Source organism: Oncorhynchus mykiss, chromosome 24 (genome assembly GCF_013265735.2).
Source record: "Oncorhynchus mykiss isolate Arlee chromosome 24, USDA_OmykA_1.1, whole genome shotgun sequence".
NCBI lineage: Eukaryota > Metazoa > Chordata > Actinopteri > Salmoniformes > Salmonidae > Oncorhynchus > Oncorhynchus mykiss.
In genome coordinates, this window is record NC_048588.1 from 43407183 (window position 1) to 43433976 (window position 26794).

General features: G+C 40.7%; 1 protein-coding gene across 3 annotated transcripts in view; it reads left to right on the forward strand.

Moving 5' to 3' along the window:
• Positions 1-13293, forward strand: part of bcl9l (bcl9 like) — a 120948-nt gene extending 107655 nt beyond the window's left edge. For all 3 annotated transcript variants that reach the window (XM_036962148.1, XM_036962147.1, XM_036962146.1), the window contains 2 exons: positions 10259-10513; positions 11527-13293. In XM_036962148.1, coding sequence (XP_036818043.1) covers positions 10259-10513; positions 11527-12713 — 1442 coding nt within the window. In that variant the 3' untranslated portion in view covers positions 12714-13293. The remainder of the gene's footprint in view (positions 1-10258; positions 10514-11526) is intronic.
• The last annotated feature ends 13501 nt before the right edge of the window (positions 13294-26794 follow it).

Genomic DNA, 26794 nt, shown 5'->3' on the forward strand with positions numbered 1-26794 from the left:
CAACAGTATGTGGACACCTGCTCGTCGAACATCTCATTCCAAAATCATGGGCATTAATATGGAGTTGGTCCCCTCCCTTTGCTGCTATAACAGCCTCCACTCTTCTGGGAAGGCTTTCCACTAGATGTTGGAACATTGCTGCTATAACAGCCTCCACTCTTCTGGGAAGGCTTTCCACTAGATGTTGGAACATTGCTGCTATAACAGCCTCCACTCTTCTGGGAAGGCTTTCCACTAGATGTAGGAACATTGCTGCTCTAACAGCCTCCACTCTTCTGGGAAGACTTTCCACTAGATGTTGGAACATTGCTGCTATAACAGCCTCCACTCTTCTGGGAAGACTTTCCACTAGATGTTGGAACATTGCTGCTATAACAGCCTCCACTCTACTGGGAAGGCTTTCCACTAGATGTTGGAACATTGCTGCTATAACAGCCTCCACTCTTCTGGGAAGGCTTTCCACTAGATGTTGGAACATTGCTGCTATAACAGCCTCCACTCTTCTGGGAAGGCTTTCCACTAGATGTTGGAACATTGCTGCTGTAACAGCCCCCACTCTTCTGGGATAGCTTTCCACTAGATGTTGGAAAATTACTGAGGATAATAGCAGACCATATTGCTACTCCTATTTGCCACATCTTCAATGTAAGCCTACTAGAGAGTGTGTGCCCTCAGGCCTGGAGGGAAGCTAAAGTCATTCCACTACCTAAGAATAGTAAAGCCCCCTTTACTGGCTCAAATAGCCGACCAATCAACCTGTTACCAACCCTTAGTAAACTTCTGGAAAAAATGGTGTTTGACCAGATACAATACTATTTTACAGTAAACAAATTGACAACAGAATTTCAGCATGCTTATAGGGAAGGACACTCAACAAGCACAGCACTTACACAAATGACTGATTGTCTGAAAGAAATGACTCAACACTATATATATCAGTTACTACAGAGACTGAAATCACTGCAACACTGAACAGAGAGCTGCAGTTAGTTTCAGAATGGGTGGCAAGGAATAAGTTAGTCCTAAATATTTCCAAAACTAAAAGCATTGTATTTAGGACAAATCATTCACTAAACCTCAACTAAATCTTGTCATAAATAACATGGAAATTGAGCAAGTTGACGTGACTAAACTGGATGGAGTAACCCTGGATGGAGTAACCCTGGATTGTAAACTGTCCTGGGCAAAACATATTGATACAACAGTAGCTAAGATGGAGAGAAGTCTGTCTATAATAAATCACTGCTTTACATTCTTAACACTATCAACAAGGTAGGTCCTACAGGCCCTAGTTTCTACCTTCTTAACAACACTATCAACAAGGCAGGTCCTACAGGCCCTAGTTTCTACCTTCTTAACAGCACTATCAACAAGGCAGGTCCTACAGGTCCTAGTTTCTACCTTCTTAACAACACTATCAACAAGGCAGGTCCTACAGGCCCTAGTTTCTACCTTCTTAACAACACTATCAACAAGGCAGGTCCTACAGGCCCTAGTTTCTACCTTCTTAACAACACTATCAACAAGGCAGGTCCTACAGGCCCTAGTTTCTACCTTCTTAACAACACTATCAACAAGGCAGGCCCTACAGGCCCTAGTTTCTACCTTCTTAACAACACTATCAACAAGGCAGGTCCTACAGGCCCTAGTTTCTACCTTCTTAACAGCACTATCAACAAGGCAGGTCCTACAGGCCCTAGTTTCTACCTTCTTAACAGCACTATAAACAAGGCAGGTCCTACAGGCCCTAGTTTCTACCTTCTTAACAGCACTATCAACAAGGCAGGTCATACAGGCCCTAGTTTCTACCTTCTTAACAGCACTATCAACAAGGCAGGTCCTACAGGCCCTAGTTTTGTCCCACCTGGACTTCTGTTCAGTAGTGTGGTCAGGTGCCACAAAAAAGGACAGGAAAATTACATTTGGCTCAGAACAGGGCAGCACGGCTGTCTCAGACCAGGGCAGCACGGCTGTCTCAGACCAGGGCAGCACGGCTGTCTCAGACCAGGGCAGCACGGCTGTCTCAGACCAGGGCAGCACGGCTGTCTCGGGACCAAGGCAGCACGGCTGTCTCGGGACCAGGGCAGCACGGCTGTCTCGGGACCAGGGCAGCACGGCTGTCTCGGGAACAGGGCAGCACGGCTGTCTCGGGAACAGGGCAGCACGGCTGTCTCGGGAACAGGGCAGCACGGCTGTCTCAGACCAGGGCAGCACGGCTGTCTCAGACCAGGGCAGCACGGCTGTCTCAGACCAGGGCAGCACGGCTGTCTCAGACCAGGGCAGCACGGCTGTCTCAGACCAGGGCAGCACGGCTGTCTCAGACCAGGGCAGCACGGCTGTCTCAGAACAGGGCAGCACGGCTGTCTCAGGCCAGGGCAGCAGGGCTGTCTCAGGCCAGGGCAGCAGGGCTGTCTCAGGCCAGGGCAGCACGGCTGTCTCAGGCCAGGGCAGCACGGCTGTCTCAGGCCAGGGCAGCACGGCTGTCTCAGGCCAGGGCAGCACGGCTGTCTCAGGCCAGGGCAGCACGGCTGTCTCAGGCCAGGGCAGCACGGCTGTCTCAGGCCAGGGCAGCACCGCTGTCTCAGGCCAGGGCAGCACCGCTGTCTCAGGCCAGGGCAGCACGGCTGTCTCAGGCCAGGGCAGCACCGCTGTCTCAGGCCAGGGCAGCACCGCTGTCTCAGGCCAGGGCAGCACGGCTGTCTCAGGCCAGGGCAGCACGGCTGTCTCAGGCCAGGGCAGCACCGCTGTCTCAGGCCAGGGCAGTACCGCTGTCTCAGGCCAGGGCAGTACCGCTGTCTCAGGCCAGGGCAGCACCGCTGTCTCAGGCCAGGGCAGCACGGCTGGCCCTCTAATGTACACAGAGAGCTAACATGAATAATATGCATGTTAATCCCTCCTGGTTCAAAGTGGAGGAGAGATTGACTTCATCACTACTTTTATTTATGAGAGGTGTTGACATGTTGAATTCCCCGAGCTGTCTGTCTAAACTACTAACACACTGCTCAGACACCCATACATACCCCACAAGACATGTCACCAGAGGTCTGTTTAAACTACTAACACACAGCTCAGACACCCATACATACCCCACAAGACATGCCACCAGAGGTCTGTTCACAGTCCCCAAGTCCAGAACAGACTATGGGAGGCACACAGTACTACATAGAGCCATGACTACATGGAACTCTATTCCACAGTACTACATAGAGCCATGACTACATGGAACTCTATTCCACAGTACTACATAGAGCCATGACTACATGGAACTCTATTCCACAGTACTACATAGAGCCATGACTACATGGAACTCTATTCCACAGTACTACATAGAGCCATGACTACATGGAACTCTATTCCACAGTACTACATAGAGCCATGACTACATGGAACTCTATTCCACAGTACTACATAGAGCCATGACTACATGGAACTCTATTCCACAGTACTACATAGAGCCATGACTACATGGAACTCTATTCCACAGTACTACATAGAGCCATGACTACATGGAACTCTATTCCACAGTACTACATAGAGCCATGACTACATGGAACTCTATTCCACAGTACTACATAGAGCCATGACTACATGGAACTCTATTCCACAGTACTACATAGAGCCATGAATACATGGAACTCTATTCCACAGTACTACATAGACCCATGACTACATGGAACTCTATTCCACAGTACTACATAGAGTCATGACTACATGGAACTCTATTCCACAGTACTACATAGAGCCATGACTACATGGAACTCTATTCCACAGTACTACATAGAGCCATGACTACATGGAACTCTATTCCACAGTACTACATAGAGCCATGACTACATGGAACTCTATTCCACAGTACTACATAGAGCCATGAATACATGGAACTCTATTCCACAGTACTACATAGAGCCATGGCTACATGGAACTCTATTCCACAGTACTACATAGAGCCATGACTACATGGAACTCTATTCCACAGTACTACATAGAGCCATGACTACATGGAACTCTATTCCACAGTACTACATAGAGCCATGACTACATGGAACTCTATTCCACAGTACTACATAGAGCCATGACTACATGGAACTCTATTCCACAGTACTACATAGAGCCATGACTACATTACTACATAGAGCCATGACTACATGGAACTCTATTCCACAGTACTACATAGAGCCATGAATACATGGAACTCTATTCCACAGTACTACATAGAGCCATGGCTACATGGAACTCTATTCCACAGTACTACATAGAGCCATGACTACATGGAACTCTATTCCACAGTACTACATAGAGCCATGACTACATGGAACTCTATTCCACAGTACTACATAGAGCCATGACTACATGGAACTCTATTCCACAGTACTACATAGAGCCATGACTACATGGAACTCTATTCCACAGTACTACATAGAGCCATGGCTACATGGAACTCTATTCCACAGTACTACATAGAGCCATGACTACATGGAACTCTATTCCACAGTACTACATAGAGCCATGACTACATGGAACTCTATTCCACAGTACTACATAGAGCCATGACTACATGGAACTCTATTCCACAGTACTACATAGAGCCATGACTACATGGAACTCTATTCCACAGTACTACATAGAGCCATGACTACATGGAACTCTATTCCACATCAGGTAACTGATGCAGCAGTAGAATCAGATTTAAAAACCGATTAAAAAACACCTTATGGAACAGCGGGGACTGTGAAGCAGCACAAACATAGACACACACTATACATACACATGGATTTAGTACTGTAGATGTGTGGTAGTGGTGGAGTGGGGGCCTGAGGGCACACAGTGTGTTGTGAAATATGTGAATGTATTGTAATGTTTTAAAATGATGTATAACTGCCTTAATGTTGCTGGACCCCAGGAAGAGTAGCTGCTGCCTTGGAAGGAACTAACGGGGACCCATAATAAACCCCAGGAAGAGAAGCTGCTGCCTTGGCAGGAACTAATGGGGACCCATAATAAACCCCAGGAAGAGTAGCTGCTGCCTTGGCAGGAACTAATGGGGATCCATAATAAACCCCAGGAAGAGTAGCTGCTGCCTTGGCAGGAACTAATGGGAATCCATAATAAACCCCAGGAAGAGTAGCTGCTGTCTTGGCAGGAACTAATGGGGATCCATAATAAACCCCAGGAAGAGTAGCTGCTGCCTTGGAAGGAACTAATGGGGATCTATAATAAACCCCAGGAAGAGTAGCTGCTGCCTTGACAGGAACTAATGGGGATCCATAATAAACCCCAGGAAGAGAAGCTGCTGCCTTGAAAGGAACTAATGGGGATCCATAATAAACCCCAGGAAGAATAGCTGCTGCCTTGGCAGGAACTAATGGGGATCCATAATAAACCCCAGGAAGAGTAGCTGCTGCCTTGGCAGGAACTAATGGGGATCCATAATAAACCCCAAGAAGAGTAGCTGCTGTCTTGGCAGGAACTAATGGGGATCCATAATAAATCCCAGGAAGAGTAGCTGCTGCCTTGGCAGGAACTAATGGGGATCCATAATAAACCCCAGGAAGAGTAGCTGCTGTCTTGGCAGGAACTAATGGGGATCCATAATAAACCCCAGGAAGAGTAGCTGCTGCCTTGGCAGGAACTAATTGGGATCCATGGTAAACCCCAGGAAGAGTAGCTGCTGACTTGACAGGAACTAATGGGGATCCATAATAAACCCCAGGAAGAGTAGCTGCTGCCTTGGCAGGAACTAACGGGGGTCCATAATAAACCCCAGGAAGAGTAGCTGCTGCCTTGGCAGGAACTAACGGGGGTCCATAATAAACCCCAGGAAGAGTAGCTGCTGCCTTGGCAGGAACTAACAGGGATCCATAATAAACCCCAGGAAGAGTAGCTGCTGCCTTGGCAGGAACTAATGGGGATCCATAATAAACCCCAGGAAGAGTAGCTGCTGTCTTGTCGGGAACTAATGGGGATCCATAATAAACCCCAGGAAGAGTAGCTGCTGTCTTGGCGGGAACTAATGGGGATCCATAATAAACCCCAGGAAGAGTAGCTGCTGCCTTGGCAGGAACTAATGGGGATCCATAATAAACCCCAGGAAGAGTAGCTGCTGTCTTGTCGGGAACTAATGGGGATCCATAATAAACCCCAGGAAGAGTAGCTGCTGTCTTGGCGGGAACTAATGGGGATCCATAATAAACTCCAGGAAGAGTAGCTGCTGCCTTGGCAGGAACTAATGGGGATCCATAATAAACCCCGGGAAGAGTAGCTGCTGACTTGACAGGAACTAATGGGGATCCATGGTAAACCCCAGGAAGAGTAGCTGCTGACTTGACAGGAACTAATGGGGATCCATAATAAACCCCAGGAAGAGTAGCTGCTGTCTTGTCTGGAACTAATGGAGATCCATAATAAACCCCAGGAAGAGAAGCTGCTGCCTTGGCAGGAACTAATGGGGATCCATAATAAACCCCAGGAAGAGTAGCTGCTGCCTTGGCAGGAACTAATGGGGATCCATAATAAACCCCAGGAAGAGTAGCTTCTGACTTGACAGGAACTAATGGGGATCCATAATAAACCCCAGGAAGAGTAGCTGCTGCCTTGGCAGGAACTAATGGGGATCCATAATAAACCCCAGGAAGATTAGCTGCTGACTTGACAGGAACTAATGGGGATCCATAATAAACCCCAGGAAGAGTAGCTGCTGCCTTGGCAGGAACTAACGGGGGTCCATAATAAACCCCAGGAAGAGTAGCTGCTGCCTTGGCAGGAACTAACGGGGATCCATAATAAACCCCAGGAAGAGTAGCTGCTGCCTTGGCAGGAACTAATGGGAATCCATAATAAACCCCAGGAAGAGTAGCTGCTGCCTTGGCAGGAACTAACGGGGATCCATAATAAACCCCAGGAAGAGTAGCTGCTGCCTTGGCAGGAACTAACGGGCATCCATAATAAACCCCAGGAAGAGTAGCTGCTGTCTTGGCAGGAACTAATGTGGATCCATAATAAACCCCAGGAAGAGTAGCTGCTGTCTTGGCAGGAACTAATGGGGATCCATAATAAACCCCAGGAAGAGTAGCTGCTGTCTTGTCTGGAACTAATGGGGATCCATAATAAACCCCAGGAAGAGTAGCTGCTGTCTTGGCAGGAACTAATGGGGATCCATAATAAACCCCAGGAAGAGTAGCTGCTGCCTTGGCAGGAACTAATGGGGATCCATAATAAACCCCAGGAAGAGTAGCTGCTGTCTTGTCGGGAACTAATGGGGATCCATAATAAACCCCAGGAAGAGTAGCTGCTGTCTTGGCGGGAACTAATGGGGATCCATAATAAACCCCAGGAAGAGTAGCTGCTGCCTTGGCAGGAACTAATGGGGATCCATAATAAACCCCAGGAAGAGTAGCTGCTGTCTTGTCGGGAACTAATGGGGATCCATAATAAACCCCAGGAAGAGTAGCTGCTGTCTTGGCGGGAACTAATGGGGATCCATAATAAACTCCAGGAAGAGTAGCTGCTGCCTTGGCAGGAACTAATGGGGATCCATAATAAACCCAAGGAACAGTAGCTGCTGCCTTGGCAGGAACTAATGGGGATCCATAATAAACCCCAGGAAGAGTAGCTGCTGCCTTGACAGGAACTAATGGGGATCCATAATAAACCCCAGGAAGAGTAGCTGCTGCCTTGGAAGGAACTAATGGGGATCCATAATAAACCCCAGGAAGAGTAGCTGCTGCCTTGACAGGAACTAATGGGGATCCATAATAAACCCCAGGAAGAGTAGCTGCTGTCTTGGCAGGAACTAATGGGGATCCATAATAAACCCCAGGAAGAGTAGCTGCTGCCTTGGCAGGAACTAATGGGGATCCATAATAAACCCCAGGAAGAGTAGCTGTCGCCTTGTCTTGACAGGAACTAATGGGGATCCATAATAAACCCCAGGAAGAGTAGCTGCTGTCTTGGCAGGAACTAATGGGGATCCATAATAAACCCCAGGAAGAGTAGCTGCTGTCTTGGCAGGAACTAATGGGGATCCATAATAAACCCCAGGAAGAGTAGCTGCTGTCTTGGCAGGAACTAATGGGGATCCATAATAAACCCCGGGAAGAGTAGCTGCTGACTTGACAGGAACTAATGGGGATCCATGGTAAACCCCAGGAAGAGTAGCTGCTGACTTGACAGGAACTAATGGGGATCCATAATAAACCCCAGGAAGAGTAGCTGCTGTCTTGTCTGGAACTAATGGAGATCCATAATAAACCCCAGGAAGAGAAGCTGCTGCCTTGGCAGGAACTAATGGGGATCCATAATAAACCCCAGGAAGAGTAGCTGCTGCCTTGGCAGGAACTAATGGGGATCCATAATAAACCCCAGGAAGAGTAGCTGCTGTCTTGACAGGAACTAATGGGGATCCATAATAAACCCCAGGAAGAGTAGCTGCTGTCTTGACAGGAACTAATGGGGGTCCATAATAAACCCCAGGAAGAGTAGCTGCTGCCTTGACAGGAACTAATGGGGATCCATAATAAACCCCAGGAAGAGTAGCTGCTGTCTTGGCAGGAACTAATGGGGATCCATAATAAACCCCAGGAAGAGTAGCTGCTGTCTTGTCTGGAACTAATGGGGATCCATAATAAACCCCAGGAAGAGTAGCTGTTGTCTTGGCAGGAACTAATGGGGATCCATAATAAACCCCAGGAAGAGTAGCTGCTGCCTTGGCAGGAACTAATGGGGATCCATAATAAACCCCAGGAAGAGTAGCTGCTGTCTTGTCGGGAACTAATGGGGATCCATAATAAACCCCAGGAAGAGTAGCTGCTGTCTTGGCGGGAACTAATGGGGATCCATAATAAACCCCAGGAAGAGTAGCTGCTGCCTTGGCAGGAACTAATGGGGATCCATAATAAACCCCAGGAAGAGTAGCTGCTGTCTTGTCGGGAACTAATGGGGATCCATAATAAACCCCAGGAAGAGTAGCTGCTGTCTTGGCGGGAACTAATGGGGATCCATAATAAACTCCAGGAAGAGTAGCTGCTGCCTTGGCAGGAACTAATGGGGATCCATAATAAACCCAAGGAACAGTAGCTGCTGCCTTGGCAGGAACTAATGGGGATCCATAATAAACCCCAGGAAGAGTAGCTGCTGCCTTGACAGGAACTAATGGGGATCCATAATAAACCCCAGGAAGAGTAGCTGCTGCCTTGGAAGGAACTAATGGGGATCCATAATAAACCCCAGGAAGAGTAGCTGCTGCCTTGACAGGAACTAATGGGGATCCATAATAAACCCCAGGAAGAGTAGCTGCTGTCTTGGCAGGAACTAATGGGGATCCATAATAAACCCCAGGAAGAGTAGCTGCTGCCTTGGCAGGAACTAATGGGGATCCATAATAAACCCCAGGAAGAGTAGCTGTCGCCTTGTCTTGACAGGAACTAATGGGGATCCATAATAAACCCCAGGAAGAGTAGCTGCTGTCTTGGCAGGAACTAATGGGGATCCATAATAAACCCCAGGAAGAGTAGCTGCTGTCTTGGCAGGAACTAATGGGGATCCATAATAAACCCCAGGAAGAGTAGCTGCTGTCTTGGCAGGAACTAATGGGGATCCATAATAAACCCCGGGAAGAGTAGCTGCTGACTTGACAGGAACTAATGGGGATCCATGGTAAACCCCAGGAAGAGTAGCTGCTGACTTGACAGGAACTAATGGGGATCCATAATAAACCCCAGGAAGAGTAGCTGCTGTCTTGTCTGGAACTAATGGAGATCCATAATAAACCCCAGGAAGAGAAGCTGCTGCCTTGGCAGGAACTAATGGGGATCCATAATAAACCCCAGGAAGAGTAGCTGCTGCCTTGGCAGGAACTAATGGGGATCCATAATAAACCCCAGGAAGAGTAGCTGCTGTCTTGACAGGAACTAATGGGGATCCATAATAAACCCCAGGAAGAGTAGCTGCTGTCTTGACAGGAACTAATGGGGGTCCATAATAAACCCCAGGAAGAGTAGCTGCTGCCTTGACAGGAACTAATGGGGATCCATAATAAACCCCAGGAAGAGTAGCTGCTGTCTTGGCAGGAACTAATGGGGATCCATAATAAACAATTCAAACAATTTTAACAGAATTGTAACTTTGTAACAGAGTAAAATGTTTTATCTGCATGTTGCGTTGGAAACTAAATCGCTATTTTTGGATACTAAAGATCTTTCTCTCTGTTTTTTTGGTATTCTTTGATTGTTTGATTGATCTTGGTCTTGTCCATCCCTGATAGGACCATCACTGCCCCCCAGGAGTTCTAACTCCACCCCTATCAGCCAGCCTGGTTCCATGGCTCCCAGCATGCCCTTCACCTCATCGCCAGACAACCCTCCTACTCAGAACCCGCTCTCCCTCATTATGTCACAGATGTCCAAGTATGCCATGCCTAGCTCCACCCCACTCTACCACGACGCTATCAAGACCATTGCCACCTCCGATGACGAGATGATGCCAGATCGCCCTCTGCTGTCCGGAGTCAACATCGGAGGTACGCTGACCACTTGTCTTGGTCAAAGTCCACACGTAACCCATATTTGATTAAATCTACCATTTTTGTATAACAATCTTTCTGTATTTCCATGATTGTGAGAGAGCAATTTTTTTTATTTTATTTTAATTGTCTCTTAAAACATATTTGATATAACATTTTGTGATAAAATTGGGCATGTTCATTTACATGTTATTGTTATTCGATGAATGGTCCTGTTTAGTAAATAGTGATGATCCTCTCTCTGTCTGTTTGTCATTGTCTCTCTTCTCTCTCTCTCTCTCTCTCTTGCTCTCTCTGTCTCTCTCTCTCTCTCTGTCTCTCTCTCTCTCTCGCTCTGTCTGTCTCTGTCTCTCTCTCTCTCTCTCTCTGTCTCTCTCTCTCTCTCTCTGTCTCTCTCTCTCGCTCTGTCTGTCTCTCTCTCTGTTTCTCTCTCTCTCTCTGTCTGTTTGTTTGTCACTGTCTCTCTCTCTCTCTGTCTCTCTCTCTCTCTCTCTCTCTCTCTCTGTCTCTCTCTCTCGCTCTGTCTCTCTCTCTCTCTCTCTCTCTCTGTCTCTCTCTCTCGCTCTGTCTCTCTCTCTCTGTCTCTCTCTCTGTCTCTCTGTCTCTCTCTCTCGCTCTGTCTGTCTCTCTCTGTCTCTCTGTCTGTTTGTTTGTCACTGTCTCTCTCCTCTCTCTCTCTCTCTCTCTCTCTCTCTCTCTCTCTCTCTCTCGCTCTGTCTGTCTCTCTCTCTGTTTCTCTCTCTCTCTCTGTCTGTTTGTTTGTCACTGTCTCTCTCTCTCTGTCTCTCTCTCTCTCTCTCTCTCTCTCTCTCTGTCTCTCTCTCTCGCTCTGTCTGTCTCTCTCTGTCTCTCTCTCTCTGTCTCTCTCTCTGTCTCTCTGTCTCTCTCTCTCGCTCTGTCTGTCTCTCTCTGTCTCTCTGTCTGTTTGTTTGTCACTGTCTCTCTCCTCTCTCTCTCTCTCTCTCTCTCGCTCTGTCTGTCTCTCTCTCTGTCTCTCTGTCTACTATCAGGTAACCCAGGGAACCATCAGGGCTCTATGATGCTGTCCCAGAGTTCCATTGGGCCCCACAGTGGCCAGCTGTCCCCCAACCCAATGGGCCTGAACGGTATGAACCCTGCCATGATGGGTGCCGGAGGGGGACCCCTGGACAGGATGGGGTACAGCTTGTCCCCCATGCACCCCCAAAACCAGATGGGAGGGTTCCCTCGCATGCAGCACCCCTCTCACGGAGGCCCCATGCACTCCCCTCTGGGCGGTATGCCCCCCCAGTTCTCCCAACAGAACCCAGAAGATGTTATCCCCCCCCAGCAGCTGCAGCACATGCTCAGTAAGGGCATGTCCCACCCCCACCAGCGCGGCCCCCACCCCTCGGACTCCTTTTTGGGCCCCGACGGCCCCGACCTGAGTGACGTCATCCGACCGACCCACTCTGGCATCCCGGAGTTCGACCTGTCTCGTATCATCCCCTCCGACAAGCCCTCCTCCACCCTGCAGTATTTCCCCAAGGCAGAGGGCATGTCCGGGGTCCAGCAGGGCCAGGGGAACCACCCTAACCCCCACCAGGGCCAGCCTGGCTCCCAGGGCCCTGGCCCCCTTCCTCCACAGCTGCTGAAACAGCTCTCTGCCCCTGGCCCTCACAGCAATGCCCCCTCCTCCAACCCTCACATTGCTAACCTGCAGAACATGATGGCAGAACAGCAGCTGCCCCCCCACCCCTCCCACTGCGGAATGGGTAGACATGGTATGGCGGGGATGCCCCAGGGGGGATCCAGGGGCATGGGGGGTCCGGGTGGTCACATGATGCATCCTGGACACATGATGGGGAGGACAGGTATGGGGCCAGGCCCCACCCAGCAACAGCTTCAACAGCAGGCCATGATGGCGAACAGCCTCCTCCACGGCGGCCACCTTGGCCCCCAGCCCCACCCATCCATGATGTCTTCCCAACAACACAGCCTAATGGCCCAGCAGAACCTCATGCTGATGCAGGCTAAGCAGAGAAGTATGGGCCTCCCTGGGGACCCATTCGGCCAGCAGGGGGGATCCCTCATGTCCCCTCAGGGCCCCCTGATGGGACCGGGCCCCCCACACCCCCAGGGTGGGATGATGGGCCCCGGCATTGGCCCTGGCTCCCAGGGGCCACTCAGACAGAGAGGTATGTCCCTGGACAGTCCCCTAGGCTACGGCCCTGGCTAACATGCCCTGCTGATCCTCCTGATCCAACAGCCTCCTGGTACATGTTTGTGGTCAAAATGGCCCCCTATTCACTACATAGTGTGTTTGGGATGCAGAATTACTGTAAAAACCTTCTTTTCAATAGGGTGTTTTTCCATTGTCTCATATGTTTTCATCAATGTTAATACTGTTATTATTGCTTCGAATGGTTAAACATCGATTGAGTAAAAACTGATAAAAAAAAGAATAATAATATTGAAGAGCTGTCATGACAACGGTTTAATAAAGATATCTGAAGCCATTTTCTACAATGTCTGTAAAATATGGAGCCTATATTTCACAGATGACTGTGTTGGTTTTGGACGAGGTTTACGGTTGTGAGGCAAAGCCTATTGGTTTATATATGTTTGATATCATTGATTATTTTTCTCCTCCGGCTACCAAACTGGAATATATAAATATATATGATATATATATATATATATGATATATATATATAGTTGCTGTATATAAGATGCAATTTGTGATTGTTTGCAAATGTTCTGTATAACTGTGTTTTAATAGAAGTCAAAAAAATGAAAGAATACTGAACTCTATCCATGTCATTGTGTTGGAGTCATTGACCTTTTATGTAGTTTATACTTCAGACACAGTAGTTTATACTTCTAAACACAGTAGTTTATACTTCTAAACACAGTAGTTTATACTTCTAAACACAGTAGTTTATACTTCTAAACACAGTAGTTTATACTTCTAGACACAGTAGTTTATACTTCTAAACACAGTAGTTTATACTTCTAAACACAGTAGTTTATACTTCTAGACACAGTAGTTTATACTTCTAGACACAGTAGTTTATACTTCTAAACACAGTAGTTTATACTTCTAAACACAGTAGTTTATACTTCTAAACACAGTAGTTTATACTTCTAGACCCAGTAGTTTATACTTCTAGACACAGTAGTTTGTACTTCTAAACACAGTAGTTTATACTTCTAGACCCAGTAGTTTATACTTCTAAACACAGTAGTTTATACTTCTAGACACAGTAGTTTATACTTCTAAACACAGTAGTTTATACTTCTAAACACAGTAGTTTATACTTCTAAACACAGTAGTTTATACTTCTAAACACAGTAGTTTATACTTCTAAACACAGTAGTTTATACTTCTAGACACAGTAGTTTATACTTCTAGATACAGTAGTTTATACTTCTAAACACAGTAGTTTATACTTCTAGACCCAGTAGTTTATACTTCTAAACACAGTAGTTTATACTTCTAGACACAGTAGTTTATACTTCTAGACACAGTAGTTTATACTTCTAAACACAGTAGTTTATACTTCTAGACCCAGTAGTTTATACTTCTAAACACAGTAGTTTATACTTCTAGACACAGTAGTTTATACTTCTAAACACAGTAGTTTATACTTCTAAACACAGTAGTTTATACTTCTAGACCCAGTAGTTTATACTTCTAAACACAGTAGTTTATACTTCTAAACACAGTAGTTTATACTTCTAAACACAGTAGTTTATACTTCTAAACACAGTAGTTTATACTTCTAGACACAGTAGTTTATACTTCTAAACACAGTAGTTTATACTTCTAAACACAGTAGTTTATACTTCTAAACACAGTAGTTTATACTTCTAGACACAGTAGTTTATACTTCTAGACACAGTAGTTTATACTTCTAAACACAGTAGTTTATACTTCTAAACACAGTAGTTTATACTTCTAAACACAGTAGTTTATACTTCTAGACCCAGTAGTTTATACTTCTAGACACAGTAGTTTGTACTTCTAAACACAGTAGTTTATACTTCTAGACCCAGTAGTTTATACTTCTAAACACAGTAGTTTATACTTCTAGACACAGTAGTTTATACTTCTAAACACAGTAGTTTATACTTCTAAACACAGTAGTTTATACTTCTAAACACAGTAGTTTATACTTCTAAACACAGTAGTTTATACTTCTAAACACAGTAGTTTATACTTCTAGACACAGTAGTTTATACTTCTAGATACAGTAGTTTATACTTCTAAACACAGTAGTTTATACTTCTAGACCCAGTAGTTTATACTTCTAAACACAGTAGTTTATACTTCTAGACACAGTAGTTTATACTTCTAGACACAGTAGTTTATACTTCTAAACACAGTAGTTTATACTTCTAGACCCAGTAGTTTATACTTCTAAACACAGTAGTTTATACTTCTAGACACAGTAGTTTATACTTCTAAACACAGTAGTTTATACTTCTAAACACAGTAGTTTATACTTCTAGACCCAGTAGTTTATACTTCTAAACACAGTAGTTTATACTTCTAGACACAGTAGTTTATACTTCTAAACACAGTAGTTTATACTTCTAAACACAGTAGTTTATACTTCTAAACACAGTAGTTTATACTTCTAGACCCAGTAGTTTATACTTCTAGACACAGTAGTTTATACTTCTAAACACAGTAGTTTATACTTCTAGACCCAGTAGTTTATACTTCTAAACACAGTAGTTTATACTTCTAGACACAGTAGTTTATACTTCTAAACACAGTAGTTTATACTTCTAAACACAGTAGTTTATACTTCTAAACACAGTAGTTTATACTTCTAAACACAGTAGTTTATACTTCTGAACACAGTAGTTTATACTTCTAGACACAGTAGTTTATACTTCTAGATACAGTAGTTTATACTTCTAAACACAGTAGTTTATACTTCTAGACCCAGTAGTTTATACTTCTTGACCCAGTAGTTTATACTTCTAAACACAGTAGTTTATACTTCTAAACACAGTAGTTTATACTTCTAAACACAGTAGTTTATACTTCTAAACACAGTAGTTTATACTTCTAGACCCAGTAGTTTATACTTCTAGACACAGTAGTTTATACTTCAGACCCAGTAGTTTATACTTCAGACACAGTAGTTTATACTTCTAAACACAGTAGTTTATACTTCTAAACACAGTAGTTTATACTTCTAAACACAGTAGTTTATACTTCTAAACACAGTAGTTTATACTTCTAAACACAGTAGTTTATACTTCTAGACCCAGTAGTTTATACTTCTAGACACAGTAGTTTATACTTCTAGACACAGTAGTTTATACTTCTAGATACAGTAGTTTATACTTCTAGACACAGTAGTTTATACTTCTAGACACAGTAGTTTATACTTCTAAACACAGTAGTTTATACTTCTAAACACAGTAGTTTATACTTCTAAACACAGTAGTTTATACTTCTAAACACAGTAGTTTATACTTCTAAACACAGTAGTTTATACTTCTAGACCCAGTAGTTTATACTTCTAAACACAGTAGTTTATACTTCTAAACACAGTAGTTTATACTTCTAGACCCAGTAGTTTATACTTCTAGACCCAGTAGTTTATACTTCTAAACACAGTAGTTTATACTTCTAGACACAGTAGTTTATACTTCTAGACCCAGTAGTTTATACTTCTAAACACAGTAGTTTATACTTCTAAACACAGTAGTTTATACTTCTAGACCCAGTAGTTTATACTTCTAAACACAGTAGTTTATACTTCTAGACCCAGTAGTTTATACTTCTAAACACAGTAGTTTATACTTCTAAACACAGTAGTTTATACTTCAGACACAGTAGTTTATACTTCTAAACACAGTAGTTTATACTTCTAAACACAGTAGTTTATACTTCTAAACACAGTAGTTTATACTTCTAAACACAGTAGTTTATACTTCTAAACACAGTAGTTTATACTTCTAAACACAGTAGTTTATACTTCTAAACACAGTAGTTTATACTTCTAAACACAGTAGTTTATACTTCTGAACACAGTAGTTTATATTTCTAGACACAGTAGTTCATACTTCTAGATACAGTAGTTTATACTTCTAAACACAGTAGTTTATACTTCTAGACACAGTAGTTTATACTTCTAGACCCAGTAGTTTATACTTCTTGACCCAGTAGTTTATACTTCTAAACACAGTAGTTTATACTTCTAAACACAGTAGTTTATACTTCTAAACACAGTAGTTTATACTTCTAAACACAGTAGTTTATACTTCTAGACCCAGTAGTTTATACTTCTAGACACAGTAGTTTATACTTCAGACCCAGTAGTTTATACTTCAGACACAGTAGTTTATACTTCTAAACACAGTAGTTTATACTTCTAAACACAGTAGTTTATACTTCTAAACACAGTAGTTTATACTTCTAAACACAGTAGTTTATACTTCTAAACACAGTAGTTTATACTTCTAGACCCAGTAGTTTATACTTCTAGACACAGTAGTTTATACTTCTAGACACAGTAGTTTATACTTCTAGATACAGTAGTTTATACTTCTAGACACAGTAGTTTATACTTCTAGACACAGTAGTTTATACTTCTAAACACAGTAGTTTATACTTCTAAACACAGTAGTTTATACTTTAGATACAGTAGTTTATACTTCTAGACCCAGTAGTTTATACTTCTAAACACAGTAGTTTATACTTCTAGACTCAGTAGTTTATACTTCTAGATACAGTAGTTTATACTTTAGATACAGTAGTTTATACTTCTAGACACAGTAGTTTATACTTCTAGACACAGTAGTTTATACTTCTAAACACAGTAGTTTATACTTCTAAACACAGTAGTTTATACTTTAGACCCAGTAGTTTACACCTTACACACAGTAGTTTATACTTCTAAACACAGTAGTTTATACTTTAGACCCAGTAGTTTACACCTTACACACAGTAGTTTATACTTCTAAACACAGTAGTTTATACTTCTAGACCCAGTAGTTTATACTTCTAGAACCAGTAGTTTATACTTCTAGACCCAGTAGTTTATACTTCTAGACCCAGTAGTTTATACTTCTAGACACAGTAGTTTATACTTCTAAACACAGTAGTTTACACTTCTAGACACAGTAGTTTATACTTCTAAACACAGTAGTTTATACTTCTAGACACAGTAGTTTATACTTCTATATATAGTAGTTTATACTTCTAGACAGAGTAGTTTATACTCTAGACCCAGTAGTTTATACTTCTAAACACAGTAGTTTATACTTCTAGACCCAGTAGTTTATATGTCGTAGTTTATACTTCTAGACACAGTAGTTTATACTTCTAGACACAGTAGTGTATACTTTAGACACAGTAGTTTATTCTTCTAGACACAGTAGTTTATACTTCTAAACACAGTAGTTTATACTTCTAAACACAGTAGTTTATACTTCTAAACACAGTAGTTTATACTTCTAAACACAGTAGTTTATACTTCTAGACCCAGTAGTTTATACTTCTAAACACAGTAGTTTATACTTCTAAACACAGTAGTTTATACTTCTAGACCCAGTAGTTTATACTTCTAGACCCAGTAGTTTATACTTCTAAACACAGTAGTTTATACTTCTAGACACAGTAGTTTATACTTCTAGACCCAGTAGTTTATACTTCTAAACACAGTAGTTTATACTTCTAAACACAGTAGTTTATACTTCTAGACCCAGTAGTTTATACTTCTAAACACAGTAGTTTATACTTCTAGACCCAGTAGTTTATACTTCTAAACACAGTAGTTTATACTTCTAAACACAGTAGTTTATACTTCAGACACAGTAGTTTATACTTCTAAACACAGTAGTTTATACTTCTAAACACAGTAGTTTATACTTCTAAACACAGTAGTTTATACTTCTAAACACAGTAGTTTATACTTCTAAACACAGTAGTTTATACTTCTAAACACAGTAGTTTATACTTCTAAACACAGTAGTTTATACTTCTAAACACAGTAGTTTATACTTCTGAACACAGTAGTTTATACTTCTAGACACAGTAGTTTATACTTCTAGATACAGTAGTTTATACTTCTAAACACAGTAGTTTATACTTCTAGACACAGTAGTTTATACTTCTAGACCCAGTAGTTTATACTTCTTGACCCAGTAGTTTATACTTCTAAACACAGTAGTTTATACTTCTAAACACAGTAGTTTATACTTCTAAACACAGTAGTTTATACTTCTAAACACAGTAGTTTATACTTCTAGACCCAGTAGTTTATACTTCTAGACACAGTAGTTTATACTTCAGACCCAGTAGTTTATACTTCAGACACAGTAGTTTATACTTCTAAACACAGTAGTTTATACTTCTAAACACAGTAGTTTATACTTCTAAACACAGTAGTTTATACTTCTAAACACAGTAGTTTATACTTCTAAACACAGTAGTTTATACTTCTAGACCCAGTAGTTTATACTTCTAGACACAGTAGTTTATACTTCTAGACACAGTAGTTTATACTTCTAGATACAGTAGTTTATACTTCTAGACACAGTAGTTTATACTTCTAGACACAGTAGTTTATACTTCTAAACACAGTAGTTTATACTTCTAAACACAGTAGTTTATACTTTAGATACAGTAGTTTATACTTCTAGACCCAGTAGTTTATACTTCTAAACACAGTAGTTTATACTTCTAGACTCAGTAGTTTATACTTCTAGATACAGTAGTTTATACTTTAGATACAGTAGTTTATACTTCTAGACACAGTAGTTTATACTTCTAGACACAGTAGTTTATACTTCTAGACACAGTAGTTTATACTTCTAAACACAGTAGTTTATACTTTAGACCCAGTAGTTTACACCTTACACACAGTAGTTTATACTTCTAAACACAGTAGTTTATACTTCTAGACCCAGTAGTTTATACTTCTAGAACCAGTAGTTTATACTTCTAGACCCAGTAGTTTATACTTCTAGACCCAGTAGTTTATACTTCTAGACACAGTAGTTTATACTTCTAAACACAGTAGTTTACACTTCTAGACACAGTAGTTTATACTTCTAGACACAGTAGTTTATACTTCTATATATAGTAGTTTATACTTCTAGACAGAGTAGTTTATACTCTAGACCCAGTAGTTAATACTTCTAAACACAGTAGTTTATACTTCTAGACCCAGTAGTTTATATGTCGTAGTTTATACTTCTAAACACAGTAGTTTATACTTCTAAACACAGCAGTTTATACTTATAGACCCAGTAGTTTATACTTCTAGATACAGTAGTTTATACTTTAGACACAGTAGTTTATACTTCTAGACACAGTAGTTTACACTTCTAGACCCAGTAGTTTATACTTCTAAACACAGTAGTTTATACTTCTAGATACAGTAGTTTATACTTCTAAACACAGTAGTTTATACTTCTAGACCCAGTAGTTTATACTTCTAGACACAGTAGTTTATACTTCTAAACACAGTAGTTTATACTTCTAAACACAGTAGTTTATACTTCTAGACCCAGTAGTTTATACTTCTAGATACAGTAGTTTATACTTTAGATACAGTAGTTTATACTTCTAGACACAGTAGTTTATACTTCTAGACACAGTAGTTTACACTTCTAGACACAGTAGTTTTTACTTCTAGACACAGTAGTTTATACTTCTAGACACAGTAGTTTATACTTCTAAACACAGTAGTTTATACTTCTAAACACAGTAGTTTATACTTCTAAACACAGTAGTTTATACTTTAGACCCAGTAGTTTACACTTTACACACAGTAGTTTATACTTCTAAACACAGTAGTTTATACTTCTAGACCCAGTAGTTTATACTTCTAGAACCAGTAGTTTATACTTCTAGACCCAGTTGTTTATACTTCTAGACCCAGTAGTTTATACTTCTAGACCCAGTAGTTTATACTTCTAGACACAGTAGTTTATACTTCTAAACACAGTAGTTTATACTTCTAGACACAGTAGTTTATACTTCTAGACACAGTAGTTTATACTTATAGACACAGTAGTTTATACTTCTAAACACAGTAGTTTATACTTCTAGACACAGTAGTTTATACTTCTATATATAGTAGTTTATACTTCTAGACAGAGTAGTTTATACACTAGACCCAGTAGTTTATACTTCTAAACACAGTAGTTTATACTTCTAGACCCAGTAGTTTATATGTCATAGTTTATACTTCTAGACACAGTAGTTTATACTTCTAGACACAGTAGTGTATTCTTTAGACACAGTAGTTTATACTTCTAGACACAGTAGTTTATACTTATAGACCCAGTAGTTTATACTTCTAAACACAGTAGTTTATACTTTTAGACACAGTCGTTTATACTTCTAGACACAGTAGTTTATACTTCTAGACACGGTTGTTTATACTTCTAGACCCAGTAGTTTATACTCTAGACACAGTAGTTTATTCTTGTAGACACAGTAGTTTATACTTCTAGGTATAGTAGTTTATACTTCTAGACACAGTATTTTATACTCCAGACACAGTAGTTTATACTTTAGACACAGTAGTTACAGTGGGGCAAAAAAGTATTTAGTCAGCCACCAATTGTGCAAGTTCTCCCACTTAAAAAGATGAGAGAGGCCTGTAATTTTCATCATAGGTACACTTCAACTATGACAGACAAAATTAGAAAAAAAATCCAGAAAATCACATTGTAGGATTTCTAATGAATTTATTTGCAAATTATGGTGGAAAATAAGTATTTGGTCACCTACAAACAAGCAAGATTTCTGGCTCTCACAGACCTGTAGCTTCTTCTTTAAGAGGCTCCTCTATTCTCCACTTGTTACCTGTATTAATGGCACCTGTTTGAACTTGTTATCAGTATAAAAGACACCTGTCCACAACCTCAAACAGTCACACTCCAAACTCCACTATGGCCAAGACCAAAGAGCTGTCAAAGGACACCAGAAACAAAATGGTAGACCTGCACCAGGCTGGGAAGACTGAATCTGCAACAGGTAAGCAGCTTGGTTTGACGAAATCAACTGTGGGAGCAATTATTAGGAAATGGAAGACATACAAGACCACTGATAATCTCCCTCGATCTGGGGCTCCACGCAAGATCTCACCCCGTGGGGTCAAAATGATCACAAGAACAGTGAGCAAAAATCCCAGAACCACACGGGGGGACCTAGTGAATGACCTGCAGAGAGCTGGAACCAAAGTAACAAAGCCTACCATCAGTAACACACTACGCCGCCAGGGACTCAAATCCTGCAGTGCCAGACGTGTCCCCCTGCTTAAGCCAGTACATGTCCAGGCCCTTCTGAAGTGTGCTAGAGAGCATTTGGATGATCCAGAAGAAGATTGGGAGAATGTCATATGGTCAGATGAAACCAAAATAGAACTTTTTGGTAAAAACTCAACTCGTCGTGTTTGGAGGACAAAGAATGCTGAGTTGCATCCAAAGAACACCATACCTACTGTGAAGCATGCGGGTGGAAACATCATGCTTTGGGGCTGTTTTTCTGCAAAGAGACCAGGACGACTGATCCGTGTAAAGGAAAGAAAGAATGGGGCCATGTATCGTGAGATTTTGAGTGAAAACCTCCTTCCATCAGCAAGGGTATTGAAGATAAAACCTGGCTGGGTCTTTCAGCATGACAATGATCCCAAACACACCGCCCGGGCAACGAAGGAGTGGCTTCGTAAGAAGCATTTCAAGGTCCTGGAGTGGCCTAGCCAGTCTCCAGGTCTCAACCCCATAGAAAATCTTTGGAGGGAGTTGAATGTCCGTGTTGCCCAGCAACAGCCCCAAAACATCACTGCTCTAGAGGAGATCTGCATGGACGAATGGGCCAAAATACCAGCAAGAGTGTGTGAAAACCTTGTGAAGATTTACAGAAAACGTTTGACCTCTGTCATTGCCAACAAAGGGTATATAACAAAGTATTGAGATAAACTTTTGTTATTGACCAAATACTTATTTTCCACCATAATTTGCAAATAAATTCATAAAAAATCCTACAATGTGATTTTCTGGATTTTTTTTTCTCATTTTGTCTGTCATAGTTGAAGTGTACCTATGATGAAAATTCGACCCAGTAGTTTATACTTCTAGATCCTGTAGTTTATACTTCTAAACACAGTAGTTTATACTTTAGACACAGTAGTTTATACTTCTAGATATAGTAGTTTATACTCTAGACATAGTAGTTAATACTTCTAAACACAGTAGTTTATTCTTCTCGGCACAGTAGTTTATACATTTAGACACAGTAGTTTATACTCTAGATATAGTAGTTAATACTTCTAAACATGGTAGTTTATACTTTAGACATAGTAGTTTATACTTCTAGACACAGTAGTTTATACTTTAGATCCAGTAATTTATACTTTAGAAATAGTAGTTTATACTCTAGACACAGTAGTTTATTCTTCTAGACACAGTAGTTTATACTTCTAGACCCAGTAGTTTATACTTCTAGACCCAGTAATTTATACTTCTAGACCCAGTAGATTATACTTCTAGACACAGTAGGTTATGCTTTTATACACAGTAGTTTATACTTCTAGACACAGTAGTTTATACTTTAGACCCAGTAGTTTATACTTCTAGACCCAGTAGTTTATACTTCTAGACCCAGTAGTTTATACTTTAGATACAGTAGTTTATACTTCTAGACCCAGTAGTTTATACTTCTAGACCCAGTAGTTTATACTTCTAGACCCAGTAGTTTATACTTCTAGACACAGTAGTTTATACTTCTAGACACAGTAGTTTATACTTCTAAACACAGTAGTTTATACTTCTAAACACAGTAGTTTATACTTCTAGATACAGTAGTTTATACTTCTAGACCCAGTAGTTTATACTTCTAGATAGAGTAGTTTATACTTTAGATACAGTAGTTTATACTTTAGACACAGTAGTTTATACTTTAGACACAGTAGTTTATACTTCTAGATATAGTAGTTTATACTCTAGATATAGTAGTTAATACTTCTAAACACAGTAGTTTATACTTTAGATACAGTAGTTTATACTTCTAGACACAGTAGTTTATACTTCTAGACCCAGTAGTTTATACTTCTAAACACAGTAGTTTATACTTTAGATACAGTAGTTTATACTTCTAGACACAGTAGTTTATACTTCTAGACCCAGTAGTTTATACTTCTAAACACAGTAGTTTATACTTTATATACAGTAGTTTATACTTCTAGACACAGTAGTTTATACTTCTAGACCCAGTAGTTTATACTTCTAAACACAGTAGTTTATACTTTTAAACACAGTAGTTTATACTCTAGATATAGTAGTTAATACTTCTGAACACAGTAGTTTATACTTCTAAACACAGTAGTTTATACTTTAGATACAGTAGTTTATACTTTAGACACAGTAGTTTATACTTTAGACACAGTAGTTTATACTTCTAGATATAGTAGTTTATACTCTAGATATAGTAGTTAATACTTCTAAACACAGTAGTTTATACTTTAGATACAGTAGTTTATACTTTAGACACAGTAGTTTATACTTTAGACACAGTAGTTTATACTTCTAGATATAGTAGTTTATACTCTAGATATAGTAGTTAATACTTCTAAACACAGTAGTTTATACTTTAGATACAGTAGTTTATACTTCTAGACACAGTAGTTTATACTTCTAGACCCAGTAGTTTATACTTCTAAACACAGTAGTTTATACTTTAGATACAGTAGTTTATACTTCTAGACACAGTAGTTTATACTTCTAGACCCAGTAGTTTATACTTCTAAACACAGTAGTTTATACTTCTAAACACAGTAGTTTATACTCTAGATATAGTAGTTAATACTTCTAAACACAGTAGTTTATACTCTAGATATAGTAGTTAATACTTCTAAACACAGTAGTTTATACTCTAGATATAGTAGTTTATACTTCTAGACACAGTAGTTTATACTTCTAGATATAGTAGTTTATACTTCTAGACACAGTAGTTTATACTTCTAAACACAGCAGTTTATACTTTTATACACAGTAGTTACCAATCTGATGAGTCGTAGGGGGATAAAGATTGGAACAACATTGGGAAGCACTCAATCATATTTTATTGAGATTTTTAAAAATTCAATACATTTCACATACAGTCAAAAATTGGCAATGCAGGCCTATTGGCTAAAGAACAATATTACACTTTTAGAAAACTATCCAGAACACAAATAGATGTTTATTAACTATCCAGAACACAAATAGATGTTTATAAACTATCCAGAACACACATAGATGTTTATAAACTATCCAGAACACACAAAGATGTTTATAAACTATCCAGAACACACATAGATGTTTATAAACTATCCAGAACACACAGACGTTTATAAACTATCCAGAACACAAATAGATGTTTATAAACTATCCAGAACACACATAGACGTTTATAAACTATCCAGAACACAAATAGATGTTTATTAACTATCCAGAACACAAATAGACGTTTATAAACTATCCATAACACAAATAGATGTTTATAAACTATCCAGAACACACAGACGTTTATAAACTATCCAGAACACACATAGATGTTTGTAAACTATCCAGAACACAAATAGATGTTTATAAACTATCCAGAACACAAATAGATGTTTATAAACTATCCAGAACACAAATAGACGTTTATAAACTATCCAGAACACACATAGATGTTTGTAAACTATCCAGAACACAAATAGATGTTTATAAATTATCCAGAACACAAATAGATGTTTGTAAACTATCCAAAACACACAAAGATGTTTATAAACTATCCAGAACACAAATAGATGTTTATTAACTATCCAGAACACAAATAGATGTTTATAAACACAAGCTTTTGTCGAACACTGGGTTATTGCATGCCATCAAGGAAGACTCTGTATGTCAGTATTTACACGAGGCTTGCGAAAGTATTCGGCCCCCTTGAACTTTGCGACATTTTGCCACATTTCAGGCTTCAAACATAAAGAAATAAAACTGTATTTTTTTGTGAAGAATCAACAACGAGTGGGACACAATCATGAAGTGGAACGACATTTATTGGATATTTCAAAACTTTTTTAACAAATCAAAAACTGAAAAATTGGGCGTGCAAAATTATTCAGCCCCTTTACTTTCAGTGCAGCAAACTCTCTCCAGAAGTTCAGTAAGGATCCCTGAATGATCCAATGTTGACCTAAATGACTAATGATGATAAATACAATCCACCTGTGTGTAATCAAGTCTCCGTATAAATGCACCTGCACTGTGATAGTCTCAGAGGTCCGTTAAAAGCGCAGAGAGCATCATGAAGAACAAGGAACACACCAGGCAGGTCCGAGATACTGTTGTGAAGAAGTTTAAAGCCGGATTTGGATACAAAAATATTTCCCAAGCTTTAAACATCCCAAGGGGCACTGTGCAAGCGATAATATTGAAATGGAAGAAGTATCAGACCACTGCAAATCTACCAAGACCTGGCCGTCCCTCTAAACTTTCAGCTCATACAAGGAGAAGACTGATCAGAGATGCAGCCAAGAGGCCCATGATCACTCTGGATGAACTGCAGAGATCTACAGCTGAGGTGGGAGACTCTGTCCATAGGACAACAATCAGTCGTATATTGCACAAATCTGGCCTTTATGGAAGAGTGGCAAGAAGAAAGCCATTTCTTAAAGATATCCATAAAAAGTGTCGTTTAAAGTTTGCCACAAGCCACCTGGGAGACACACCAAACATGTGGAAGAAGGTGCTCTGGTCAGATGAAACCAAAATTGAACTTTTTGGCAACAATGCAAAACGTTATGTTTGGCATAAAAGCAACACAGCTGAACACACCATCCCCACTGTCAAACATGGTGGTGGCAGCATCATGGTTTGGGCCTGCTTTTCTTCAGCAGGGACAGGGAAGATGGTTAAAATTGATGGGAGGATGGAGCCAAATACAGGACCATTCTGGAAGAAAACCTGATGGAGTCTGCAAAAGACCTGAGACTGGGACGGAGATTTGTCTTCCAACAAGACAATGATCCAAAACATAAAGCAAAATCTACAATGGAATGGTTCAAAAATAAACATATCCAGGTGTTAGAATGGCCAAGTCAAAGTCCAGACCTGAATCCAATCGAGAATCTGTGGAAAGAACTGAAAACTGCTGTTCACAAATGCTCTCCATCCAACCTCACTGAGCTCGAGCTGTTTTGCAAGGAGGAATGGGACAAAATGTCAGTCTCTCGATGTGCAAAACTGATAGAGACATACCCCAAGCGACTTACAGCTGTAATCGCAGCAAAAGATGGCGCTACAAAGTATTAA